The sequence below is a fragment of the Maniola hyperantus genome, chromosome 7, assembly GCF_902806685.2.
Source record: "Maniola hyperantus chromosome 7, iAphHyp1.2, whole genome shotgun sequence".
Taxonomy (NCBI): domain Eukaryota; kingdom Metazoa; phylum Arthropoda; class Insecta; order Lepidoptera; family Nymphalidae; genus Maniola; species Maniola hyperantus.
The window spans coordinates 14,765,059-14,792,225 of NC_048542.1; the positions used below are offsets into that span (position 1 = coordinate 14,765,059).

General features: G+C 37.8%; 1 protein-coding gene across 1 annotated transcript in view; it reads right to left on the reverse strand.

Moving 5' to 3' along the window:
- The window catches only part of LOC117984082 (multiple PDZ domain protein-like), a 144,502-nt gene that overhangs the window by 43,876 nt on the left and 73,459 nt on the right, over positions 1-27,167 (reverse strand). The window contains exons 19-24 of the mRNA XM_069500024.1: positions 18,948-19,083; positions 17,654-17,767; positions 16,608-16,733; positions 16,413-16,514; positions 15,744-15,938; positions 14,700-14,790 (exon numbers count right to left, since the gene is read on the reverse strand). Of these exons, the coding sequence (XP_069356125.1) occupies positions 14,700-14,790; positions 15,744-15,938; positions 16,413-16,514; positions 16,608-16,733; positions 17,654-17,767; positions 18,948-19,083 (764 nt within the window). The remainder of the gene's footprint in view (positions 1-14,699; positions 14,791-15,743; positions 15,939-16,412; positions 16,515-16,607; positions 16,734-17,653; positions 17,768-18,947; positions 19,084-27,167) is intronic.

Consider the following 27,167-nt stretch of genomic DNA (forward strand, 5'->3'; position numbering starts at 1 on the left):
CGGATCTACGTGATTTTTTGCACTGATATAATAATATGATACACACAAATTTTCGCCTGTATGATAATATTAGTGTGATAAAGTGTCGAAAATTTTTTTTTCTTATAGACACTTAAATAATATGATACACACAAATTTTCGCCTGTATGATAATATTAGTGTGATAAAGTGTCGAAAATAATTTTTTTCTCTTAGACACTTTTCCCCGCGACTGCGTCGTTTTACGTCGGGTAATGGAATCACGATAAACAGAACGACGTCGATTGACTTATCTCAATATTGGTGGTTCACGTATCAATTTTTATGCTCTAGTGAATATATATTTCATTGGCTGGGCTATTTTTATACAGGATGTAACCCACGTGTAACCAGAACGCTGGCAAAAACGAAGACAGGTGATAGTAGGTACTGATGATTGCTGATATGATCCTAGCAACAAAAAAACGCGAAAAAAGATATAAAAAATCCTATAATTTTGTAAAAATTTACGATGGTATACCTATTGCAAATAAAAAATCTCACTGACGCTAAAGGTCAACGAACGTTGATTACCTATTTTGAATAAACTATTTGATTTTGATTTGATTTATTAGATTACTAAAATAGAGTTCAGAGTTCAAAGATCTTTTGAACGAAAAAATAATAATTTTACTCAAAACGTAATTAAAGCATTTAATGCTTTGAACCAAAAACAAAGAAAATTTGACTTTCTCTTTAACTCAGAATTAAAGCAGTAGAATTTACGGCGACACTAATTGGGGAATATTCTTGAAACAATAATTATACCAACATAATTATAATTATACCCATGTACATAATTATTTAAGGTTCAACGGGAATGAACCGATTAAGAAGTTAAAATTTAAGGTAGGGTAGATGTTATATATAATCTGTTATTAGTTCAAATCTACTTTTAACTGCAAAAAAAAAACCGGTCAAGTGCGAAACAGGTTCGCGTACTGAGGGTTCCGTATTACAGTGGTATTTTTTCGACATTTTGCACGATAATTCAAAAAGTTTCTAGTTCTACTCGTCTCTCGTTCATCGTCGGCGGTCGGACCACTGTCTCAGTTTCCTAGCAGATCATTTGAATTGGAATTCTATCAAATGCTTTTATAATCCTCACAACCGTCAATCTCTCTATTGTAGTATGAGTTCGATTCCGAACTGCGAACTGCATTTACTGCGCAGTTGAAACTTTTACTGGGTACTACCTACTTGAAACAGTGCAGTTAATATCGGAATGCGTGCAGGCAAATCAATCGGTTTTATGAGTTTCCTTTAGAGCTAGCGCGCACCACGGTAAATTTTCGTACGTTTTTTTCCGCAAAATCTGTTGATTAAAGAACTATATAGAAGTGTGCGCACTGCGGAATTGTTTCCGCACCGGATTTTGATAGATTAAAATTCAAATTTGCGGAATTTTAAAACGCACCGCCACTCACCGCACTGTGGTGTAAACAACTTTTTTCACTTGTTTCATGTCAATGATAATTATCGCCACCCCTATGCTCAGTATCATCATGATGATGAATAGAATAGAATAGATTTCTAGAAGCGCTTGCGAGCTTCTAGCTTCGTATTTTACAAAAATACTCTAGGGATAGAACAGACAGGACTGTGTGGGCTGGGCTTATGGTGTTGCGGACGGCCGCATATTCGTAAATACTCGACGTGTTAGAACGACACGTCTGGTATTTACGAAGCTACTTTGGGAGGATAGCACGATAGGTATTTACTTGACTGGGCATCCGGGATTTCATGATCTGTAGCATTATAGGCTAGCCACTACACTGAGAAGCTGTGATAGCCTAGTGGTTAGGATGTCCGCCTGTTAATCGGAGGTTGGAGGTTCGATCCCGGGCACGCACCTCTAACTTTTCAGAGTTATGAGCGTTTTGAATAATTAAATATCACCCGTTAGGAAACCTGCATGCCTGAAAGTTCTCCATTATTGTTTTCAAAAGTATAACCAATCCGCACTTGACCAGCGTGGTAGAGTATTGGTAGACTTCTCACTCTGAGAAGAGACCCGTGATCCGTAGTAAGCCGGCGATGCAGGGTTTATTATGATGAGACTGAGTCAGTTGACTACGCACTAGAGGACGAAGGTCTAAGGTAATCTATCTTATCAATATAAAAATTACCAAGTTCCAATTCACCCTCAGCATCCTCAGAAATCGTCTCCATGACCCGTTCAGGACATGGTTCCAAATCGCGCAGCGAGGCACGCGCGCGCGCCGCCCGCCGCGCGCACTCAGCACACGGTTGAGTCAACTTGCCGTTTTGTGTCTTACACTTACACTAAATAAGGTTCATTTTTGTTTACACTAATTGCGTTACATACACATCACATGGTACGTACATCGCGCTCATTTACTCAGTACGCAGGTGAAACAACTTGCCAGTTTGTGTCTCTTACACTTACATTAAAAAAGGTTAATTTTCAGTTACGTTATATGTTAGTCCACAACTCAGCACCTAGTATGAATCAACTTGGCATTTTGTATCTTACACTTACACTAAATAACTTCAATTTTTGATGAAATTATGACGTTAAGTACCTACATTACGCTGAGTAGGTATACAGCAGCTGACTCAGCTTGCCATTTTGTGTCTGGTCTTACACTAATTGCATTAAATGAGATCCATTTTTAATATTACAATTACACTAACCAATGTTAATTTTCAGTTTCACTTTGATATTATTATAATATACTACTACGAGGACAACATTAAAAAAAATATTTTGTTAGGGTCATTGTGGTTCCTGATTTTAAAAAAAACTTCGTAAATATCTGGCATCGATTTGTCGCATAATATTATTAAAGTAGGTAATTAGTTTAACTAATGGTTGATAAATAGAAAGTAATAAAATTTTATACCATGTATTTCAAACTTTACACAATTCATTTTTAATTTTACACAATTTTTTCTTCTCTAAAAATGTAAATTCAATTATTTAAATTCTTAACGAATTTGTACGAGTCGTTTAGATTCAGCATAATAACAATTTGACTGTGTAATGTAATAATTTAATTGACATTGCAAATGCACACGGCCTGGATTTTAAGTCAACGATCAGCTAATGCCTACGGTCCTTCCAAAAGGGGACTTTTTGGATAAAAGACAAAAACAATTTTAGCCCTCCTCTAGCCTTTATCCTTTGAATTTATAGCAGTGTATAATTTATGATTCAGGTAAAGTCCGAATACATTTTGATGTAGAAAATTTTATATAACGGTTAGTAGGTAGGTACCTACGTAAAAGAGCGACACCCCTCGACGAGCGATTTTCCTACAGTGGGGTAAATTGGAGGTGGGTTCCTCCAGTGTCCCATGTAGAATTTTAAGGTGACTCTTAGGGTGACATCTATAGAGCGCACTCTGACCTAGCTTAGATTTAAGACAGAGTTAAAACGAGACAGATCTCTCACATAAATCTGTCTCGTTTTAACTCAACCTAATCTGAGCAAAGTCAAAGTGCGCTCTATAGATCTCAGTTGTTATTCTAAGATCTCAGTATTACAATCAACTTGCACACGTCTAAAACTGTAAACAGTACCTAATTCTGTCATTGCGTGATGGACCGATTCAAAGAGCGTAAAGATTTGGCTTAAATACTTACGGTGAACTTTTTATAAACATACTTTTTACAAAAAGTATGTTCCAGGAAATTATCTTCGAGGTGTATCATAGACAAGGTACCTATTGATTCACATTTATCAGAACAGTTAAATAGTCTAGGCTCCAGTGAATTTATAGCTAGTTTAATGTCCCTTTTTATGTGCTAGTATAAAAATATTGAAATAGTTACTTTGTCTTTTATGAGCACTAATATACCGTACTTATTTAACTGTTGTTTACTCGGAGTCACGTTTCTGTGTTATTGCATAGTTTAGCAGGTGGTTTAAAGTAATTTACGCTAAACTAAGTAGAGGTAGTTAAGTATGTCGTATACAGTGAACGACAAACATAGAAGGCGCGTTTCTAACAAGTGTCGTTCCAAAATAGGGGTCACACACTCATGTCCGCTAAACACGTACTGTGTCGTACTGTGTGCCATGACATGAGACACTGGCCGCTGCTGTGATTGGCAGACTCAAAGTGATAGCTATGGAGTTACAATTAAATCGAACACGCGTGCGTTGAAGTCGATTATATACTCGTGTGCACGACCCACTACGTTAGAAATTTCGTTAAGCTATAATATTTCTGGGCAGATTACTTGTTGAGCCAATGACCTGAAGAAGGTGACGGGAAGTGGGTGGATGAGGAGTGCGAAGGACTGTGTTTGGTCGCACGATCTTAAAAAAATCTACGTCCAGCAGAGGACGCATACAGGTTCATGGATTGTATTGGATAAGATTTCTATGTTTGGTCGTTCACTGGCCGTCTCTCTACAAGTCTCTACAAGAGATCTATGTCCAGCAGTGGATGACGACAATTAGGCATTAGATTAATGAAACGAATTGAGTATAAGAAGTGGCAAACTTTATTATACAAGCTTGTTAAACCTCTCCCTATTTGAGGCGTCATTTAATTAACTATGTATACAAGTTTAATTTGAACTCTATATACAAACACTTAAGGTTCAATGGCAAGTGCTATAAACAATTGATCATTTAGTATTCTTTTGATGTGTGTATCGTAAATATAATATGGATTCTAGTCGACATCATCATCATCATGATTAAGCCATCGCCGGCTCACTACAGAGTACGGGTCTCCTCTCAGAGTGAGAAAGATTTTGGCCATAGTCTACCACGCTGGTCAAGTGCGGATTTGCCACTTCACACACCTTTGAGAACATAATGGAGAACTCTCAGGTTTTCCTTCACCGTTAAAGCGAGTGATATTTAATTTCTTAAAACGCTTTTTGAATCGTCAAATGCATCTAGGTACCACTGCATGGTTCGGAATGCCTTTCTTATCTTTTTTATCGTGATAGATATACCTATATTTAGTAGGTACAAATTATATTTGCACGTATCTACCTACCTTGTTACAGTACTCGGCCAAAAGTGATGAACATCGATCTTTAGAAGGAGACAGCAGATTTGTAGAGCAGAGACAGTTCTTGGCCGTTGAAACCGACAAAGCGTCATATGGGTATGAGTGACAGAGATAATGCTCTACAAAGATAAAATGTCATTCTAAAGGCCGATGTACATTACTTTCTGCCGCAGGTACTTGGGTGTAGTGGATATTATAAAACTTCAAATAGTCAAAGCTCATATTTAAAAAAATTAAGACTACGTTCGATTGTGTGTATGACACATACGCGTAACTAGCGACACAGGTGCACAGACTAAGCACATTGATTATTGATATTGGTGTGGGCTTTACGCACATTTGGACACCTGAGAGAGTGTTCAAAAAATTGAGGTCCGTTCGAGTCTCTAGAATTAGGTGTAGCATATACGGAATTGGAATTTTATCAAAATCAATTCAGGGAATTATCCAAAATATGACAGCGAGTTATACCTACTTAGATACTAGTTCTAATACTCGGATCTTGAATTTAAGACTGACAAAACTAACTAGTTGTTTTGAAACTGTATTTGTTTGCGCTTAAATTTTATTAAAATTCAGACGCTTAAAGTATTTGTAAGTGCTGGCAAAACAACTGTGCGAGAAAAACATTTATAAAAACAAATCACTTCAATATCATGCGAATATAAAATTAGAACGCTTGTTATATCACGTCTTTTTGAATTATACATAAACTTTCATTTAAATTGACGTCACCCAATATTTCACTGCACGGATCCAAAACATTTTAATACACACCTGGCAACCATATTTTATTCACTACAGTTGCCATCATCATAATAAAAAAAAACATTAACATAGAACACGAACCCAAATTTAAATTTCGAATTTCAACTAAAAACTTCCGCGCTCACGTCAAAATAAGCGCGAAACGTCATGACGACCGTGTGCGGGTATTTCTATCGCGACACTGAAAGAAAACCTAAACACGTGCGGCAGAAAATATCCCAACATCTTCGAAATGAAAAAGACCCACCAAGTTTCGCACACAATACTATTAAAAAACCTTATTGCAAAAGCATAGGAGCTAAAGTCAAAGAAGCTTTTTGAGGCGAGGAGAACAACGAAACAGCTGCCTTCAAGAAAATTACAACTCAAATTGGATCTTAAGAATATTATATATAGAGATTTTGTTCGAACACGACAATAAATGATTATTTTCAACAATGGAAAACTTGGTTCGGAAGAAATCGGCAATTTTCGTGCTCGTTACGAGCAGAGCTTTTCAGTGCAAACAGACTTCACTTTCGCGTGATAAGCATACAATTGGACAATAAATGGAAAATTGGACTTTATTTATTGGAAATACAGTAGATATTTGTCGCTTAAGCTATATGTTTACATTTTCTGGTGCGCAAACTTGTTTGTAATGATGTTGTAAACGACAAAATTATTTGGTTAATGATGTGCAAAAAATAAAAATATTCATCGCGACATATTATTAACTTGATGGTACTTTGTCAACGTAATTGCCACTACACTTATTTTTGTACAAACTCTTAATATATTACTTACGCCTTTTTTGCCCTCGGCAAGAAGGCGTAGTATTCCTTCGTCGACTTCAGCTGTTTGAAGGTACGAGGTTCTATCCCGCGCACGCATCTTTAACTTTAAGTGTAAAACGCGACCCTATTACTAAGACTCCGCTGTCCGTCCGTCTGTCTGTCTGTTACCAGGTCTGTCTCATGAACCGTGATAGTTAGGACAGTGAAATTTTCACAGATGATGTATTTCTGTTGCCGCTATAACAACAATTAATACTAAAGAACAGAATAAAATAAATATTTAAGGAGGCTCCCATACAACAAAAGTGATTTTTTGCTCGTTTTTATAGATAATGGTACGGAACACTTCGTGCGTGAGTCCGACTCGCGCTTGACCGGTTTTTTTGCTTTTAAGACTATTATTATTTCAACTTGGCCATGAATTTATAGATTTTCTGCACCATAATATTACTGCAAACCAGTAGCTTTTGGCAACTGTAAGAATTTTCTCCAAGGACAATAAACAACTTTTTGGCTTTTGCTCATAATGGAATAATGGAAGTTAGGGATAGGTTTAAAAAAAATCTCTTTACATTGCCTTAAAAGTAAAAAAAAACCGGCTAAGTGCGTGTCCAGATTCGCGCACTGAGGGATTTGAAGTAGCTCTCTCCATAGCTCGCTAAGTGACTCTGAGCTTTTTTACAAGGACCATAGTTAATTAGAACCCATCTCTCTGGCCTATTTCGCGATCTGAACAACAATCCTAAACTTCACATTTTGCATACGCTATGATAACAATGTATTGTACAGAATTGCGCAACCGTGTGAAGCCGTCAACCATACCTCTAAATAACCTGCATGTGACGTGAAACCCATTAATTACAATCGACACTGATGTATTCAATAAATTCCTCTTTAGCTACGTTTCAATTCAATAAACCGTATTGCCACGTTTATACGACATCGTATGTAAATTGATTCCTACATCAGACATTATGAATGAAACGTACCTAATCAAATCACTAATGATCTACACTCATAAACTGTAACTGGACTATTTCTGTGCATTCCGTTCAGTAGTTTCAGTTTGCAGCACGCACACATAGACAGACAGACAAAAATAGACAGGAATTAAAAAAAAATAGGATCTATGTAAATCAGTAGGTACTTTATTATAAATGCGAAAGTGTGTTTGTTTGTTGGTTTGTCCTTCAATCACAGCGCAACGGTGCAACGAATTGACGTGATTTTTTTCATGGATATAGATAAAGACCTACAGAGTGCCATAGGCTACTTTTTATCCCGGAAAATCAAATGGTTCCCACGGGATTTTAAATAACCTAATTCCACACAGACAAAGTCGCGGGCATCAGCTATTAAATAGTAACGCTTCCTCCGATTAAAAATTTCAAGGTTTCCAATAACAATTTGTCCAACGGATACTTACGTCAGTACCTATTTTTATTAAATTATCACCAAGCTCTCAGCAAATACCTACATTACTTTTTATTGGTCTGAAGCTAGTTACCATCGATTTTACTATTAGATGATAATATTATAATATTCAATGGTAAGGTGTTATAAAAGTTTAATCGAATCGTTTCGTCCTGATTTAAACGGAACATTAAAACTATGAATCCGATCTACTGTATTATCGTAAGTAACGTCGTTAAACATTAAAATGGTTTAATAGCTCAAGTTCATTTGAAATAGGTTAGTATACCTATTATTATAATATAGGAGTGCGTTTTTAGGGTTCCGTACCTCAAAAGTAAAAACGGAACCCTTATAGGATCACTTTGTGGTCTGTCTGTCTGTCGGTCTGTCAAGAAACCTACAGGGTACTTCCCGTTGACCTAGAATCATGAAATTTGGCAGGTAGGTAGGTCTAATAGCAGAGATTCGGGGAAAAATCTGAAAACTGTGAATTTGTGGTTACATCACACAAAAAAAATTAAATTGTGGTCATGAACTGATAATTAGTATTTTCAATTTTCGAAGTAAGATAACTATAACAAGTGGGGTATCATTAATGAAAGGTGTGTGCATTCTAAAACAGATTTTTATTTATTTTTATGTACCTATCATAGTTTTTGAATTATCCTTCAAAATGTCGAAAAAATACGACTGTAGTACGGAACCCTCATTGCGCGAGCCTGACTCGCACTTGGGCGGTTTTTTTAATGCCAATCGACACAAGACCTGTAAATTGGATAATTTAGGCATTTTTTGCGGCAAGAAGGTACATACAGTACGCGACCGAAAGTGATGAACATCAGTTTTTAGAAAGACATTTCATTTTTCTAGAGCGTTGTCTCTGTCACTCATACCCATATGACGCTTTGTAGGTTTCAACGACCGAGACAGTGCTCTACTTTGCAGTCTCCTTCTAAAGATCGATGTTCATCACTTTTGGGCGCGTGCTGTAAATGTTTGTACGTGGCTTGTAGAGTTCTTCCATGACCAATCGCTAAACCTACTCATGTGGCTCAAATTATTTGTATCTATATCTAATCAACGGTTAACACCTGTTCATTGTATATGTGACCTTCGCATCGAAATAGCACCGCTGCGGCGTATCGATTTAGCTACGGTTAGGTAGGTATTACAGGTTTATATGATTAACTCGTAAACCCAACAACGTGACCGTTTCACAGTTGGGACATAGAGTAAAGATACTTATGTTATTACCTAGATACCAGAGGTTCGACAAAGGCATCTAGACAGAGCCATCGTGCGGTAAGCGAGCGACCGCCCAGCAATTTAAACGAAACTTAATCTACTATTTTTAGGGTTCCGTACCTCAAAAGGAAAAACGGAACCCTTATAGGATCACTTTGTTGTCTGTCTGTCTATTTGTCAAGAAACCTACAGGGTACTTCCCGTTGACCTAGAATCATGAAATTTGGCAGGTATAGGTAGATCTTACAGCTGACATTTGGGGAAAAATCTGAAAACCGTGAATTTAGGGTTAGATCACACAAAAAAATTACATTGCCGTCATGAAATAATAATTAGTATTTTCAACTTTCGAAGTGAGATAACTATATCAAGTGGGGTATCATATGAAAGGTCTTCATCTGTACATTCTAAAACAGATTTTTATTTATTTTTGTGCATCATAGTTTTTGAATTATCGTGCAAAATGTCGAAAAAATACGACTGTAGTACGGAACCCTCATTGCGCAAGCCTGACTCGCACTTGGCCAGTTTTTTTTATCTTGAGTAATGTCTTTACCTATCTCAGCCCAAAAAAGATACTGATTCATCACAAAAAAAAATCGTGATACAAATTCACGGTTTACGGATTTATTCCTTTACTTGTGCTATAAGACCTATCTACCGAATTTCATGATTCTAGGTCAAAGGGAAGTACCCTACTTATAGGTTTTCTTAACACAGTTTCTTAACAAATTTCGTACTTCCCGTTGCCTTACAATCATGAAATTCGGTAGGTAGGTAGGTCTCATAGCACAAGTAAAGAAAATAATCCGAAAACTATGATGTTGTGGTTACATCACAAAAAAATTAAACTGTATTCATGAACAAAATAGTTAATATATTCAATTTTCAAAGTAAGATAATTCTATACCAAGTGAGGTATCATAGGAAAGGTTTACCTGTACATTCTAAAACAGATTTTTATTTATTTTTGTGCATAATAGTTTTTGATTTATCGTGCAAAATGTCGAAAAAAATACCCGAGTACGGAACCCTCGGTGCGCGAGTTTGACTCGCACTTGGCTGGTTTTTTCATTCGTGATTAGTAATGTGCGGCTTGTCTTTTTTTAGTAATTAATAAAAAAACTTAAAATGAAACAATTTGTTTAATAAATTACATAAAAAAGGTTAACAATAACAAGAAGAATAACAAAATATCAAGTGTAGTGTGAAAAGATACATTATTATATTATAGTTTACGAAAAATAGATAATAATTAACACAAAGCATTTATTTTTGTTCTTTAAAGTAAAGAAAGTTCTTTCAGAGCTTTAAAAAAGTAAAAATACTGAACGATTACGTTCGATTAGGTAATTTAAACGTTTTTGAAACGAAGATTTGGTGAAATAATCTTTCAGTAGGTACCTACTTAATTCAACTTATTAAATAACCAACAATTTGTCATTCTCATTCTAATGATTCCTTAAACGGTGTATATTTTTGTTAATATTAATTTTTAGTGGTAGGTTATTCACAAGCTTTTTTTTGTTTTAACATGGCGTTACAGAACAAAATGTCAAAGAAAACCATTTTAACAAATGTATGTAACGATAACAAACGGTTTGAAACAACCGAGCCTTAATCACGTGATCGTATTTAGTCAGTCAGCCAACTAACCATCAGTCATCTTCATCTACTCTTGGCATGTAATTGACTACATTGTTACCGACTACATCACTCGTATTTAATGTAGGTATTTGTATATTCGAAACTAAAAATACTGCGCCATCATGAATCACGAATATCTACCTACTCTAATACTATTCTATAATAATGGATATACAATTAATAGTAACGCCAATCATTGCTTGAAAAATTTGACACAAATGGATAAACATTTTGCTTAGTTCATGAACCCATCGGCAGCTCACTAAAGAGCAAGGGTCTCCTCTCAGAGTGAGAAGGAGTTTGGCAATAGTCTACCACGCTGGTCAAGTGCGAATTGGCAGACTTCTCACATGTTTTGAGAATATTAACTTTTTATTATTATTTTAAATTCTCTGGAATTAACATTTCCTGAGAATGCGGGTTTCCTCCCGATTAAGACGCAGACGTCTGAATGAAGCAGGTACCTACCAGTGGCGTGCACAGAGTTTAAAGCCAGGGTAGGCATTAGTTAGGCAGGCAACTATTTACTGGCAGGTCAAAATGAAAAATATGCATTGAGCTAGTACAACTGGGGTAAGCAGTGCATTTATGCCTCTATGACCTGCACGCCACTGGTACCTACATACCTACATACCGATAAAACCGCTGGTTAGTATCTTTCAATACCTACAGTTAGTTGCGGAAAATTATGTGTTATTCGTGGCATTCGTCAAAGATTTATCTCGTAATAAATTATTGAAATGACTTCCGCGATGAAAATACTTTACGAATTTACGTTAAGGTTAAGTCACATAACATTTTTTGTTGACTTTGCGTCTTGTATGAATAATTCATTTTAAAGGCCGAATCAAATGGAACGCTTGACAAAAACATGCCTTAGGCACCACAGTTACCGGCATCATCATCCTCAACTCATCGCTGGCTCACTAATGAGGCCACAGTCCACCACACTAGCCAAGTGCAGATTTGCAGACTTCACACACCCTTGAGAACGTTATGGAGAACTCTCAGGCATGCAGATTTTCTCACAATGTTTTTCTTCACCGTTAAAGCAAGTGATATTTAATAAACACACATTGGCTTCGAAAAGATAGAAGTGCGTGCTCGGGATCGAACCCCCAGCCTTTCGAACCAGAGGCGCCACGTCTTAACAACTGCGCTGTTACCGCAAGCTTTGTTTACTTTAGCATGAGGGCGGGCGGCGTGGGCGGGCGGCGGGCGGCGCGGCCGACGGCGTGCCTAGATAGCGCCCTGTACGCTTAGTACGATATTTTATGTCTCACCAACGTTGATAGTATTCGAGTGTCGAAACACTTCCGCGTTACAGTAAACTGGATCTTAACTGCCTTGTTTTAAAGCTCAAGTTTGTCTACACATCTAGGTACAGCCAGCGCTCGAAGCGGAAACGTTGCGAAATTAAAATCAGTGGCATTGAATTTTTCATTTCAATTCAAGGCTATTTAAGTCCATTTCACTTTGACGTTATTGTGTTTCGACTCTCGAATTCTAGCAACGTTTGCGAGACTTAAAATCTTATACTGAGCGTACTGAGCGTCCTTTGAATCCCTTCAGGTTTTGTTTTCACCAATTTCAACCATGTGTTGATTATGTACGCTGAATTTTTATCAAAAAGAATTGGCCCTCCTCCACACAGTATGCGCTCGCCCTAATATTTATTTAAATCTGTGATTCCCAAGACAATGGCATTGAAAGGTCAACGATTCCAGAAACTTCTGTTAGAACATTGGATCCAAGGAACTCGTTCAATTTGTTTAAAAGATTAGAGCACATTTATCATGAATATGACATTCGTTTTAAGACATAAAATATTTCGAGATTTATGACTCCTAGCTTCGATGGAATTAAAAGGTTGATGAACGAATTTTTTAAATAATATAATATATATAATATTTATTTATTTAAACAACTAAAATAAATATGTAAGACTAGCTTATGCTCGCGACTTCGTCCGCGTGGACTACAAAAATTTCAAACACCTATTTTACCCCCTTAGGGATTGAGTTTTCAAAAATCCTTTCTTAGCGGAAGTCTACGTCATAATAGCTAGTCTGCATGCCAAATTTCAGCCCGATCTATCCAGTAGTTTGAGCTTGGCGTTGATAGATCAGTCAGTCACCTTTTCCTTTTATATATTTAAGACTAGATGCGCATTGCGCGTAGATTTTTGTTTTAAAAAAATCTTATTTTTTTTAAACAAAAATCTAAGAACTTTTTCATTTTCGGGGACAAAAAGTAGCCTATGTTACACCCCGGATGCGAGCTAAGTATCTCTGTACCAACTACCAAACATCAAAATCGGTTAAACAGATCGACCGTGAAAAGTACAACGGAGCAAAACGGATTGATGTGATTTTTTGCATGGATAATTGGCACCGATTTCTTTGTCTTTCTCTAAACTAAATTTAGAGTATCTGCATGCTTTTCTTTTTAACAATGCTAAAAAAGGAACGGAACATGACTTTCACATTTAGAGACTCTAAATTTTAGTGCACAATACAAATTTAAACAGTTTGAGACTGCGCGCTAAAATCACGGGTTTTAACATCTAAAAATTAAATTTAAAACTGTCAAACTGTGTCTGTCCTTTTCATATTACATTATTACATTCATATTACATGTGAATACTCTAAAATTAGGTTGTACTCAGAATCGGTGCCATTATATACCTACCTAGTTAAAGACGTGGAGTATGATAATTAATCCCGGAAATTCAAAGAGTTTCCACGGGATTTTTTAGAAACAAATTCACGCGGACTAGTCGTGGGCATCAGGTAGGTACTTAGTGCTCAATAAATCTAACTCCACGCGAATTCCTCGTTCTGATCGATTCGCATCTGTTCTAACTATAGAACTACGAAATGTTCAGGTGTTACTCGCTTGTTTTACTATCGGGCTAAATCCGCTGCTGGATTCTCTAGAAACTCGTTAACACTATTATTTCCACTAAGCTATATCTATCCATCATTTAGATAATGTGGCTAATTCTGTTGGACTCGATCTCTAAACTAAACTGACAGGTCTGAATCTAGTGTTATCATTATCCGAACGGAGCATTATCAAAAGGATAGCAATGCATTTAGACTTTTCATTTTAGTTTATTTTAGAGATTGTTCTACCCTGATTATTATTAATGCCCATCTAAGTTTATACATAGAGTTGTTTGGATATTTTGTAGATGACCAATTTCGACTCTAAGATACTTTAAATCGCGAAAATAAGTTTGTGATTCGAAACGTCAATTTTAATTAGGTAAACGTTATTTTTTTAACTACGTATTATATCAGATGTTAATGATACTAAGCTAGATCAATCGCTCAACGGTGCTCTGTTTTTTAAGGCACGAAAGAAGGCAAACACCAAATTTAGACCAGTCTCAATCTGTGAGCTAATTATTCAAGTGAAATATTCATTCAGTTCAAAAGAGCCATACGTACTTATTAAAAAAATTATAATATAATCTTATCTTCTTAACATTAATAAGAAAATAAAATAATCAGATTTTTAAACATTTTCTTTAATGTAAATATAAATGCCCCCTGATAGGTAATAGCACTACGTACCTACTTAAAATTAATATATTGAAAATATTATGTAACTATTATTATAACAATGGAAGCAGCCGTTGTCAACCTGAAATACCCAGTCTTGGCAAATATTAACCCTCATTAAATACAAAACAAACTATCCCAACTATAGAACCTTCTACGAAGAATTAACTTTCAGCTGTGTTCAAGAACGCACGCGTAAATATACACATGTAGAATGTAGAAGGAAAAGTTGAAGAGCGCAAATAATGTATCTTTCCACTTACTTGACGTGTAGCCAAAGTCATCTTCTTGCTCTGGATCACCCTCCTTCTCTTCTCTGCTGCGCTTGATCGCTCCGGCGGACGCTCGGTCAATCTACGAAACAAAATCACATTTTGTGAATATAAAAAGAGTAACTGACTAATATATCTATGCAGCTCAAACCGCTGGGAATAAAAACTTGATATTTTCCACGTAGCTTCTCTCTATCACGTAGACTTCCACTACATTGGTGGGGCATTGACCCGAGTTTTGCACGCTATACCTACATTGCGGGTTTGAAAAATACTAAATCACTAAAACTACAAAATGAAACAAATGGTTATTTTGCCATTTTGGTCGATTGTGTCTACTTCACATAATTATGACAATAACGCTAAGTTTTTCCTAGCGTTCTGGTTACATCTTGTATAAATATTTAGGTGTTCCATCGTCGTTTTATCATTTTCACCTTGTTGGCTTTGTCAAGGCTTCTTAAAAGACTAGTAAAAGGAAAATTGTAAAAGGTGAAAATCAGGGTAAATTTTATGGAGTAACTTTTGACGACCTCCCTGGCGCAGTGGTGAGCGCTGTGCTGTGGTCTTAATAGTGGGAGGTCCCGGGTTCGATTCCTGGCAGGGGTTTGGAATTTTATAATTTCTAAATTTCTGGTCTGGTCTGGTGGGAGGCTTCGGCCGTGGCTAGTTACCACCCTACCGGCAAAGCCGTGCCGCCAAGCGATTTAGCGTTCCGGTACGATGCCGTGTAGAAATCAAAGGGGTATGGGTTTACTAAAAACTGCCATACCCCTTCCAGGTTAGCCCGCTATCATCTTAGACCGCATCATCACTTACCACCAGGTGAGATTGCAGTCAAGGGCTAACTTGTATGTAAATAAAAAAAAAAAACTTTTTTTAAGTTGGGTGTGGGTTCAAATCATTATATAGAAAGGGGGCAAAATATCCGAAACATACAATGATGAAAAAAGCTACACCGAAAAGAGTAGGTATAGCTCATAAGGCTCTGAAAGAAGTCTTTTTTACAAGTTTTCATCATATTTTGTAGCTCACCTCAACTCCCTTATCCGAGTAAGTTCTTCCTTGTAACTCTCGATCGTCTTCTTCGTCGCTGCTCTCTGAGTCAGAGTACACCACTTTAGGTTTTGACACTTCTCCATTTACTCTCTCTGTTCCATTTTCTTCTTTGTCCTTCGCTTCGTTTGCTGATGACTGTTTGTCTTTTTCATCTGGTTCTGTTACTGTTATCTGTGAAAAAAAACTGTGTATTTATATATGTACAAGAAGAATTTTACTTACTGAATGTCATCAACGTACATACAGTTTATAAATTTAAAAAGCATTAACTTTATAAAGTAGGAAATGAATGGCAACACGCCAGAATTTTGTGAAATCAGTGGACAACCGCATGCTGTGGTTGAAAGATCTTTAGGTATTCTTTAAATGATAATAATCTAAATATATAAAAGGAAAAGGTGACTGACTGACTGACTCACTGATCTATCAACGCACAGCTCAAACTACTGGACCGATCGGGCTGAAATTTTGCATGCAGATAGCTATTATGACATAGGCATCCGCTAAGAGAGGATTTTTGAAAATTCAACCCTAAAAGGGGTGAAACAGGGGTTTGAAATTTGTATAGTACACGCGGACGAAGTCGCGAGCATAAGCTACTAATAATTAAGTATTGAATCAAATTTTTAAATTTCACATAGGTACCTTGATTTCATGTTGTGGCGGTGCAGGTGCAGATGACTTTTTGACAGGTCGGGGAGGAGATATTGCCGGTGATGTTGCGTCTACGTCCGATGAGTCGGTGTTCTACAACACGGATTGATTTAGCTACATCATAAAATGCATTTTTTATTTTATCCGTATTTAATTTTTTTTAATAAAATACTAATGCCAACTTACCCAAGTCATAAGGCTCTGTACAGTTAAAGTGACTGTTTCTTTGGCTGCCTTTATAAGTTCAACTGCTCGTTCATGTTGTGCTGTTCGTACGCAATTCCCATCCACTTCTAGTATCCTGTCGCCAGTCTAAAGTATAACAAGAGGAAAATAACATATCTAGTTAGTTAAAAACCAAAACTAAAACGCTACCCAACTTAATATAAAGGTAGCTAAGATATAGATAAAGTCAGATGAGATGATAAGATGCTATCCAATTTAGCTGTGTGTATAGACTTAGCCAACTTAAAGATAGAGGTGAACAACTTAGTGATAGAGCTAGCTAACTTAACGACAGACTTAGATAACTTAACGACAGAGCTAGCTAATTTAATAATAAAGATGGCCAGTTAAATAAAAAAGCTAGCTAACTTAACGACAGAGCTAGTTAACTTAACGACAGAGCTAGTTAACTTAACGACAAAGCTAGTTAACTTAACGACAAAGCGAGCTAACTGTATGATAGAGCTAGCAAACTTAATAACAGAGCTTAACGATAAAACTGAACCACTAAACGAAAACGCTACCCAAAATAGCCACAGAACTAGTAAACTTAACAACAGAGCCTAGTTAACTTAACGGCAGAGTTATATAATTTAACGATAAAACTAGCTAACTAAACGAAAAAGCTAGCCAAATAAACCACATACTCGTAACTAATAGGTTAGTGTTAGCTTCAACCAGCCTATAAACTCCATTACTGTAATAAGTCTTCTAATCTTCTTATCTTATCTTATAAATATATAAAAGGAAATGGTGACTGACAGACTGACTGAATGATTGACTGACTGATCTATCAACGCACAGCTCAAACTACTGGATGGAACGGGCTAAAATTTGACATACAGTTAGCTATTATAACATAGGCATCCGCTAAGAAAGAGTTTTTGCAAATTCGACCCCTAAGGGGGTGAAATAGGGGTTTGAAGTTTGTGTAGTCCACGCGAAACGAAGTCACGAGTATAAGCTAGTGTTAGTATATAATACGTTAGTACATAAAAAGGTCTTACTTTTAATTCACCACAAAGAGCTGCCGGGCTGTGAGGTACTACGTTTTTGATAAAGATCCCAAAAATCGCCTTCTCGTCGCAATTTTCGCCGTTCTGATTAGCAATAATGTCAACCTGTGTAAACACAATCATTATTTAATTAAACGATAATGGTACCCATCTTTTTTCTTTTAAGACGCAGCGTTGCATGACCCCCCACTAGGTGGACGGACGACATCAGACGAGTCGCAGATAGCCGCTGGATTCAGGCGGCGCAAGACCGTGGCGTGTGGAAGTCCCTACAAAAGACCTATGTCAAGCAGTGGACTTCTATCGGTTGTTGATGATGATGATGGTATCTTTTTACCCGACTACGTCAAAGCCAAAGGGACGAGGGAAGGGTTATGATTTTAGCAGTCTATGTATGTATGTATGTAGATTTGTATTTAGGTATGTGTGTTCCACCGTAGCGCCTAAACTATTGAGGTGATTTTGATGAATAAGGTGTCAATCGATTCGTTATTATGGTCCGGGTGACATAGGCTACATTTTAAATGAACAATAATATCAATATAATCCAAAATAGATTCTCCCGTATTGCTGTCGTTGATTAATATTAATTATAATGTCCGATTTAGAAACCCTAGAACTTTTGCCCTTAGTGTATATAAGAACAATACTTCCTTTTACAATCCCGTTGTCCGTATGTGTCGCCTGTATAATGATCTTTTCACAGCTAACCGTAATATTGACATTTTTAATAATAATTTGAACACATTTAAAAAACATATTAATCAACATTTTGCATCTTCTCCACTTTAAGTATATTTTTCATAGTAAATTTTCTTGTATTTCTTTTTTCTGTGTTTTTATAAATTGTATCTTATCAGTTAGTTAGTGCATATATTTATTTAAGAATTGTTGTGTACACATATTTAGGGTTACCGCTTAGATTTTAATCTATTGTTTTTTATTTTTATTTGGACCATTTAAAGCTGAAACCTGTTTTGTGTGCCTTTATAATAAAATAAAAATAAATAAAATAAAATATGGCGGATGTTGCACCCTAAAAAAAGGGTCTTCAAAATTTATTTATTTCTTTGCTATCGTATCGAGTGGGATGTCAAATGAAAGAGAAAACTTTGTGTTCACATATATTTTTATCTACTCTCATAACTTAAAATTCTTATCATGAAATCAAACGTGCCCCGGCGGCCCCCATCATTGTGCGGAACCACCATAGCGGCCCCATCTTTGTGCGGAACCACAATTGCGGCTCTCTGTCTTTACTGTATATTAGTGTGATGTTGCATACCTTCCCGCCAACTATGCTGACCCCCAGCGGCGCACCGGGTCGTCTCCTCAGCGTTACGCGCCGCGGCGGCCCCCATCTTTGTGCGGAACCACCGTCGCGGCGCTCTGTCTTCACTGTCATCGCTGGAATCACGTGACTGGAATAAATGTGGACCTTTAGAATCTATGCATAATATAATGAGAATCATTAAAATCGGTCCACGCGTTTAGTCTCTATAGAGCGCCACAAAGGAACAAACAAACTAAGGGCGAGGCCACAACACTGCGATGCGACATCGCATCTCAAAAACGATGCCGCGTCGCAATGCGATGCGTTGAAGCAACCCAAAAATTTCATCGCTTACGGCATCGTACGAGAAAACTCTGACCATAAATTTCTAGTGAGCCATGGACCGCACTACACGTATCCTGCTTCTAATTACGCATCAAGAAAAACACACACAGCACAGAATGGCACATAGAGAGGTGTGGAGTGTGGACACCGGCTGAACGGGAATACGTCGTCGCATCGCAAGTTTGTACAGTGCGGCACCGCATCGGAAAGGGAAACGCCCATTCGTCAAAGGGTTTTTGACCAATGAAATTAATGAAAGGCATTAGGACTGAGATCACAAATCAAGAAACAAGCACTATTTTGGACATAGAACTCGGAGGAACTTCTAAACACCTTTTTTTAATTTGTTGTCTCAGTAAGAATTATTGCAATACCTACATTGCCAAGATTGTCACTACGAGCGCAATTAGTTGAGTGTGTTTTAATTACGACGGAGTGTTTACGTACAAACCGTTACGAGCAATATTTCAGTCATTCAATAAGTATTCATAAAATTGATGGATGAATTTTGGCCAAGAATGGGCGTTTCACACTGTGCAATGCACGGTGAAGACCTTTCATATGATACCCCACTTGATATAGTTATCTTTCTTAGAAAAATGAAAATACTAATTATTAGTTCATGACCACATTTTTTTTTGTGTGATCTAACCCTAAATTCACGGTTTTCAGATTTTTCCCCTAAAGCCAGCTGTAAGACCCATCTACTTGCCAAATTTCATGATTCTAGGTCGACGGGAAGTACCCTGTAGGTTTCTTGACAGACAGACAGACAGACAACAAAGTGATCCTATAAGGGTTCCGTTTTTCCTTTTGAGGTACGAAACCCTAAAAATATGGCTGCTCTGCTGCCCTGCAATCTAGCAACGTTTCAGCTATTCGTGTAATATGATGCTCGCGATCGGCACACGCGACGCGCGACGCGTACACGCACAATGTTGCGTGTTGGTCGTGTCGGTTGCATCTTACCAACTTCTATTATGAAATCAAGCAATGTATAGTTCGATTAGCGAAAGAATGCGATTTATTTTTCTTATCTCAACATAATTATAGCATTCATTCCATATTTTGCATAAGTGATCGCACGCGCCCCTTCATAACCTCGCGCCCCTAGGCACGTGCCTAGGTTGCCTTAGGGATGATTTGCCTCTGGAAAGGAGTCAAGTGAACCTGACATTTAAAAAAAACTGGATGATGCCCTTGACTTCTCCGCGTGTATTAAGATTTAACTTTATCAATTTCCGAGATAAAAAGTAACCTATGTCCGGCTCTGGGATGCAAGCTAGCTCTGTACTAAATTTCGACAAAATCAGTTCAGTGGATGGACCGTGAAAATGTAACAGATAGACAAACACACTTTCGCATTTATAATATTAGTATGGACTTGTTTAATATATTATCTTTGGTATGGATAATGGATTATGAACTAAGTAATTATAGATTTGCAGCTAGACTAGACGACGCGAAATGTGTGTAGGTGTTTCACAATATAAATACGTCTGACCTTCGAATGTACTTTCTTTAAAAAACAATTCTCATTCTATAGGAAAATTAAGATTATCTAAATATATAAAAGGAAAATGTGACTCACTGATCTAACAACGCACAGCTTAAACTACCGGACGGATCGGGCTGAAATTTGGCATGCAGATAGCTATTATGACGTAGGCATCCGCTAAAGTATTTTTGAAAATTCAACCCCTAAAGGAGTGAAATAGGGGTTTGAAATTTATGTAGTCCACGTGGAAGGAGTCGCGAGCATAAGCTAGTAATATTATATTTTTCAAACTTACAGCAAAGAATAACCAACAGTAGCTGTTTGATTTAGGTATAATTTGTACAGTGATGTGATGAATCCACAGTAGAACTATAAGTAAACATACGATAATCAGGATAATTTTCCGGGAAAAGATACTAAGAAAACCAAGCATTAGTGCCAGACACTCCGAATTAGATAAATCACACCTACATTAGCTGATTAGTGGTCACTGGTCAGTGTAACTTTGTATGCGGAAAAGGAAAAAGATCTGAAAATAGCCCGGAACCGAGGCAACCCTTATGCTATCTCTAGAAAAGCTTCAAATTTATGACGTCATAGGTAACGAAATTATGCTCCAGAAAATAATGAGGAAACGTGTGTAAGACGAATGGTCCAGGCAAAAGGCAAACGAGGCCTGACCGGACAGCCCCTTTCCTGATGATTTGCGTATTGCAGTACCGGGAAGGACGGCCAGCGAAGGGAGGAGGTTTTAGTCCGTCGGTCGCTGAGAGAATCTCAGTGAAGTCGGGCATGTCAACTGGCATCCATGAGGATTTCCTCCTACCCAAAAAAAAAAAGGTAACGAAATTAACCGGTGGTAAGAATACGAATAAAAAGAAACGAACAGGTGAAAGAGAACTTCGCGTGAAATCTATAGAGCGCACTCTGACTTTGCTCAGACTTAAGACAGAGTTAAAACGATACAGATGTATATCTCTCACATAAATCTGCCTCCTTTAAACTCAATCTTAAGTCTGAGCAAAGTCACAGTAGGTAGGTACGATCTATAGATCTCAGCCTTAAATTCAAATGAAAAGATGTGCTAGAGCATGAATATACGAATGAAACCATTGGTAGAATATAAATACAATTGAAAAAGAAGAACCAGTGGTAGAGTATCATTTTTTTAAATTCATTATAGGCAAACGCTTGATGGAAAAAAACACCTGATGGAAAGTGATGATGTGGCCTAACATGGAATGAATTTACCTAGAAGATGCCTTTTCATTCTTGTTTTAAAGATATCCGGGTTGTAATTGATAGGAAATACAAATCGTGGAAGAATGTTCCAAACCTTAGCTATGTGTATGACGCAAAACGTTTCCTACGCGTAGATGGGATGTTGACGACATAATAATGGAAACTCGCTAATACAAATGAAATGAATCAGTGGAAGAGTACAAATCGAATGAAAAGAAATGAACGATGGTAAAGTACGAATATGAATAAAACCGGCCAAGTGCGAGTCAGACTCGCGCACTGAGCGTTCCGTATTACAATCGTATTTTATCGACATTTTGCATGATAAATAAAAAACTATTATACCTAAAAATAAATAAAAATCTGTTTTAGAATGCACAGGTGAAGACCTTTCATATTATGATACCTACCCCACTTGATATAGTTATCTTACTTAGAAAATTGAAAATACTAATTTTTAGTTCATGACCACAGTTTTTTTTTTTTGTGTGATCCATCCCTAAATTCACGGTTTTCAGATTTTTCCACAAATGTCAGCTATAAAATCTACCTACCTGCCAAATTTCATGATTCTAAGTCAACGGGAAGTACCCTGTAGGTTTCTTGACAGACAGACAGACAGACAACAAAGTGATCCTATAAGGGTTCCGTTTTTCCTTTTGAGGTACGGAACCCTAAAAACAAATGAAACAGCGGTAGAGTCAGAATATATATAAATGAAAAGAAACAAACCGGTGGAAGAGTAAGAATACATAAAAGAAGTGGTAGATAAATAGATAGCGTCAGTTTCAATAGACAGAGACATCTAAATATTGTTCAATGCACAGCTCAAACCACTGGACGGAACAGGCTGTTTGGCATACAGATTGATATTATGACGTAGGCATCCGCTAAGAAAGGATTTTTGAAAATTCAACCCCTAAGGGGGTGAAATGGGGGTTTAAATTTTGTATAGTTCACGTACACGTTATATAGTCCAGCATAAACAAGTTATCGAATAAAACGAAACCTACAATTATTATTACAATGTACATTCAGACGGCGAGTGCAGTATGGTAAAAAACACTAAACATCTACAAATCTCAAAAGTATAATATTATAATATTGATACTGCAAAGAGTAATAGAAAGGCGATAACATAGAAAGGAAAATTAGAAGGAGATCAACACTGGTAAATGTTGAAAGACATGTATAGGTACTTATTTGTTTTCGTACAAAATCTAAATAAAAATTGATAGTTCTAAGTGCCACCTTTTTTCTCAAAAATACATTGTGAAAAAGATGACACCATTTAAAAATTTTGTGCAATCGAAACCAATGTGAGAGCTTTAAAAACAATATAATGAGGAATTTCTTACCAATCGGCAAACACGACACGTTTTCTTGGCACCATATTTTGGCTGTGAATGTTTACACGTGAGTTATTTGTCGGGTTTCCTCTTTTACGCTGCCACTGCGCCTGACCTCAAATCCATTGATGCTTAAGCCTATTAGCCAAAGCTAATTAAAGCGGTAAGTTAATTATCCAGTTGCTCATAGACCGTCTGTCATTGCAGTGACAATGTGGAAGTCGGAAGGCTAATGAAGACTGGGGTACTTGGCTCCACGTTAGTATGCTGAGGATTAGCGGATAATCGCTAATACGGAGTTGTGAAACATGGACTCGGACACAGTTGTTAATAAATTCGACCGTGGTGTGACAAAATTACCCGTGGTTATTGGATATTATTTAGATTATCCACTTAGCACTTGATTACTAATTATGGGATTCATAAGAAAGCTGGGATTTCCTCTAAAATGAGGACTTATATAGAAGAGCCAAAGTAATGGAAAACCGGTAAAGGAGTGGACTGAAAACCGAAAGGTCGACGGTTCAAACCCCGCCCGTTGCACTATTGTCGTACCTACTCCTAGCACAAGCCTGATGCTTAGTTGGAGAGGAAAGGGGAATATTAGTCATTTAACATGGCTAATATTCTTATTAAAAAAAATGGACATAGCTCAACGGGTTGGGAAGCTGAAATGGCAATGGGCAGGGCACATAGTTCGAAGAACCGACAAACACCAAAGTGAAATGGTGGAAGACCGGAAAATGCAGCGTTGACCAATCCTGACAGTGGACATCGCAAACGAATCGCAGGGAGCCACTGGATTGAGGAACCGTAAGACCATGGTGTGTCACTACAAGAGACCTATGTCCAGCAGTGGACGTCTATCATTTGATGACGACCACGACTCACTTATACAGGGTGTAACCAGAACGCTAGCGAAAACTTAGCGTTATTGTTATACTACCTAAACACAATCCAATATACCAATAAATATTTGCCTCATTTTGTAGTTTTTTTCAAACCCGCAATGTTTAGCGTGCAAAACTCGGGTCCTAAACCTACGATGTGGCATTGACTCTGAGTGGCCTACTAATGCAACGTTCGTTGACCTCTAGTATCAGTCAGATGTTTTATTTGCAATATAGGTATCGTAAACTTTTACAAAATCATAGGATTTTACAAAATTATCATTAACTACTGATGATTGAAAACCGGCCCGCATTGAAAACGTTAATCTTATTCACACGATGCATCCAACCGTTCATGTTCCAATACTACCATTGGGTACAATCGCGAGAGAAAGTGCCCAACTTTAATATTGTATATCAATTTATCACTAACTGATGATTGAAAACAGCTCTGAATTGAAAACGTTAAACTTATTCACACGATGCATCCAACCGTTCATGTTTCAATACTACAATTGGGTAGGTATAATCGCGAGAGAAAGTGCGCAAATTTAACATTGTATCCAAAATTGTCATTAACTAACCGATAATTGAAAACCGCTCCGAATTGAAAACGTTAAACTTATTCACACGATGCATCCAACCGTTCATGTTCCAATACTACAATTGGGTACAATCGCGAGATAAAGTGCTGAAATTATGTAGGTAGGTACAACTGAATACAGGTTTCCTCACGATGTTTTCCTTCATCGTTCATCGCAAGTGATATTTTAAGTTCTTAGAAAACATATTTAGGTGCAAAAAGTTAGAGACGCGTGCCAGGGATCAGACTCCCTGAAAAAAGGACCGAAAAGCACTTGTGAGCGGCACAGTACAGGACACACACATTGCAATCAATTAGCACCGCGTGGCCGAGCGAGTGCGCCTATTGTACCGTGTTTGTTGAGTAGGTGTGATCCGACACTATTCTAGTACGTCACTATTAGAATTATGATAGTTTAAGCACTTGTGAGCGGCACAGTACAGGACACACACATTACAATCACTTAGCACCGCGTGGTCGAGCGAGCGCGCCTATTGTACCGTGTTTGTTGAGTAGGTGTGATCCGACACTATTCTAGTACGTCACTATTAGAATAATGATAGTTAAAACACTTGTGAGCGGCACAGTACAGGACACACACATTACAATCACTTAGCACCGCGTGGTCGAGCGAACGCGCCTATTGTACCGTGTTTGTTGAGTAGGTGTGATCCGACACTATTCTAGTACGTCACTATTAGAATAATGATAGTTAAAGCACTTGTGAGCGGCACAGTACAGGACACACACATTACAATCACTTAGCACCGCGTGGTCGAGCGAGCGCGCCTATTGTACCGTGTTTGTTGAGTAGGTGTGATCCGACACTATTCTAGTACGTCACTATTAGAATAATGATAGTTAAAGCACTTGTGAGCGGCACAGTACAGGACACACACATTACAATCACTTAGCACCGCGTGGTCGAGCGAGCGCGCCTATTGTACCGTGTTTGTTGAGTAGGTGTGATCCGACACTATTCTAGTACGTCACTATTAGAATAATGATAGTTAAAGCACTTGTGAGCGGCACAGTACAGGACACACACATTGCAATCATTGTACCGTGTTTGTGGAGTAGGTGTGATCCGACGCTATTCTAGTACGTCACTATTAGAATAATGATAGTTAAAGCACTTGTGAGCGGCACAGTACATGACACACACATTGCAATCACTTAGCACCGCGTGGTCGAGCGAGCGCGCCTATTGTACCGTGTTTGTTGAGTAGGTGTGATCCGACACTATTCTAGTACGTCACTATTAGAATAATGATAGTTAAAGCACTTGTGAGCGGCACAGTACAGGACACACACATTACAATCACTTAGCACCGCGTGGTCGAGCGAGCGCGCCTATTGTACCGTGTTTGTTGAGTAGGTGTGATCCGACACTATTCTAGTACGTCACTATTAGAATAATGATAGTTAAAGCACTTGTGAGCGGCACAGTACAGGACACACACATTGCAATCATTGTACCGTGTTTGTGGAGTAGGTGTGATCCGACACTATTCTAGTACGTCACTATTAGAATAATGATAGTTAAAGCACTTGTGAGCGGCACAGTACAGGACACACACATTACAATCACTTAGCACCGCGTGGTCGAGCGAACGCGCCTATTGTACCGTGTTTGTTGAGTAGGTGTGATCCGACACTATTCTAGTACGTCACTATTAGAATAATGATAGTTAAAGCACTTGTGAGCGGCACAGTACAGGACACACACATTACAATCACTTAGCACCGCGTGGTCGAGCGAGCGCGCCTATTGTACCGTGTTTGTTGAGTAGGTGTGATCCGACTCTATTCTAGTACGTCACTATTAGAATAATGATAGTTAAAGCACTTGTGAGCGGCACAGTACAGGACACACACATTACAATCACTTAGCACCGCGTGGTCGAGCGAACGCGCCTATTGTACCGTGTTTGTTGAGTAGGTGTGATCCGACTCTATTCTAGTACGTCACTATTAGAATAATGATAGTTAAAGCACTTGTGAGCGGCACAGTACAGGACACACACATTACAATCACTTAGCACCGCGTGGTCGAGCGAACGCGCCTATTGTACCGTGTTTGTTGAGTAGGTGTGATCCGACACTATTCTAGTACGTCACTATTAGAATAATGATAGTTAAAGCACTTGTGAGCGGCACAGTACAGGACACACACATTACAATCACTTAGCACCGCGTGGTCGAGCGAACGCGCCTATTGTACCGTGTTTGTTGAGTAGGTGTGATCCGACTCTATTCTAGTACGTCACTATTAGAATAATGATAGTTAAAGCACTTGTGAGCGGCACAGTACAGGACACACAC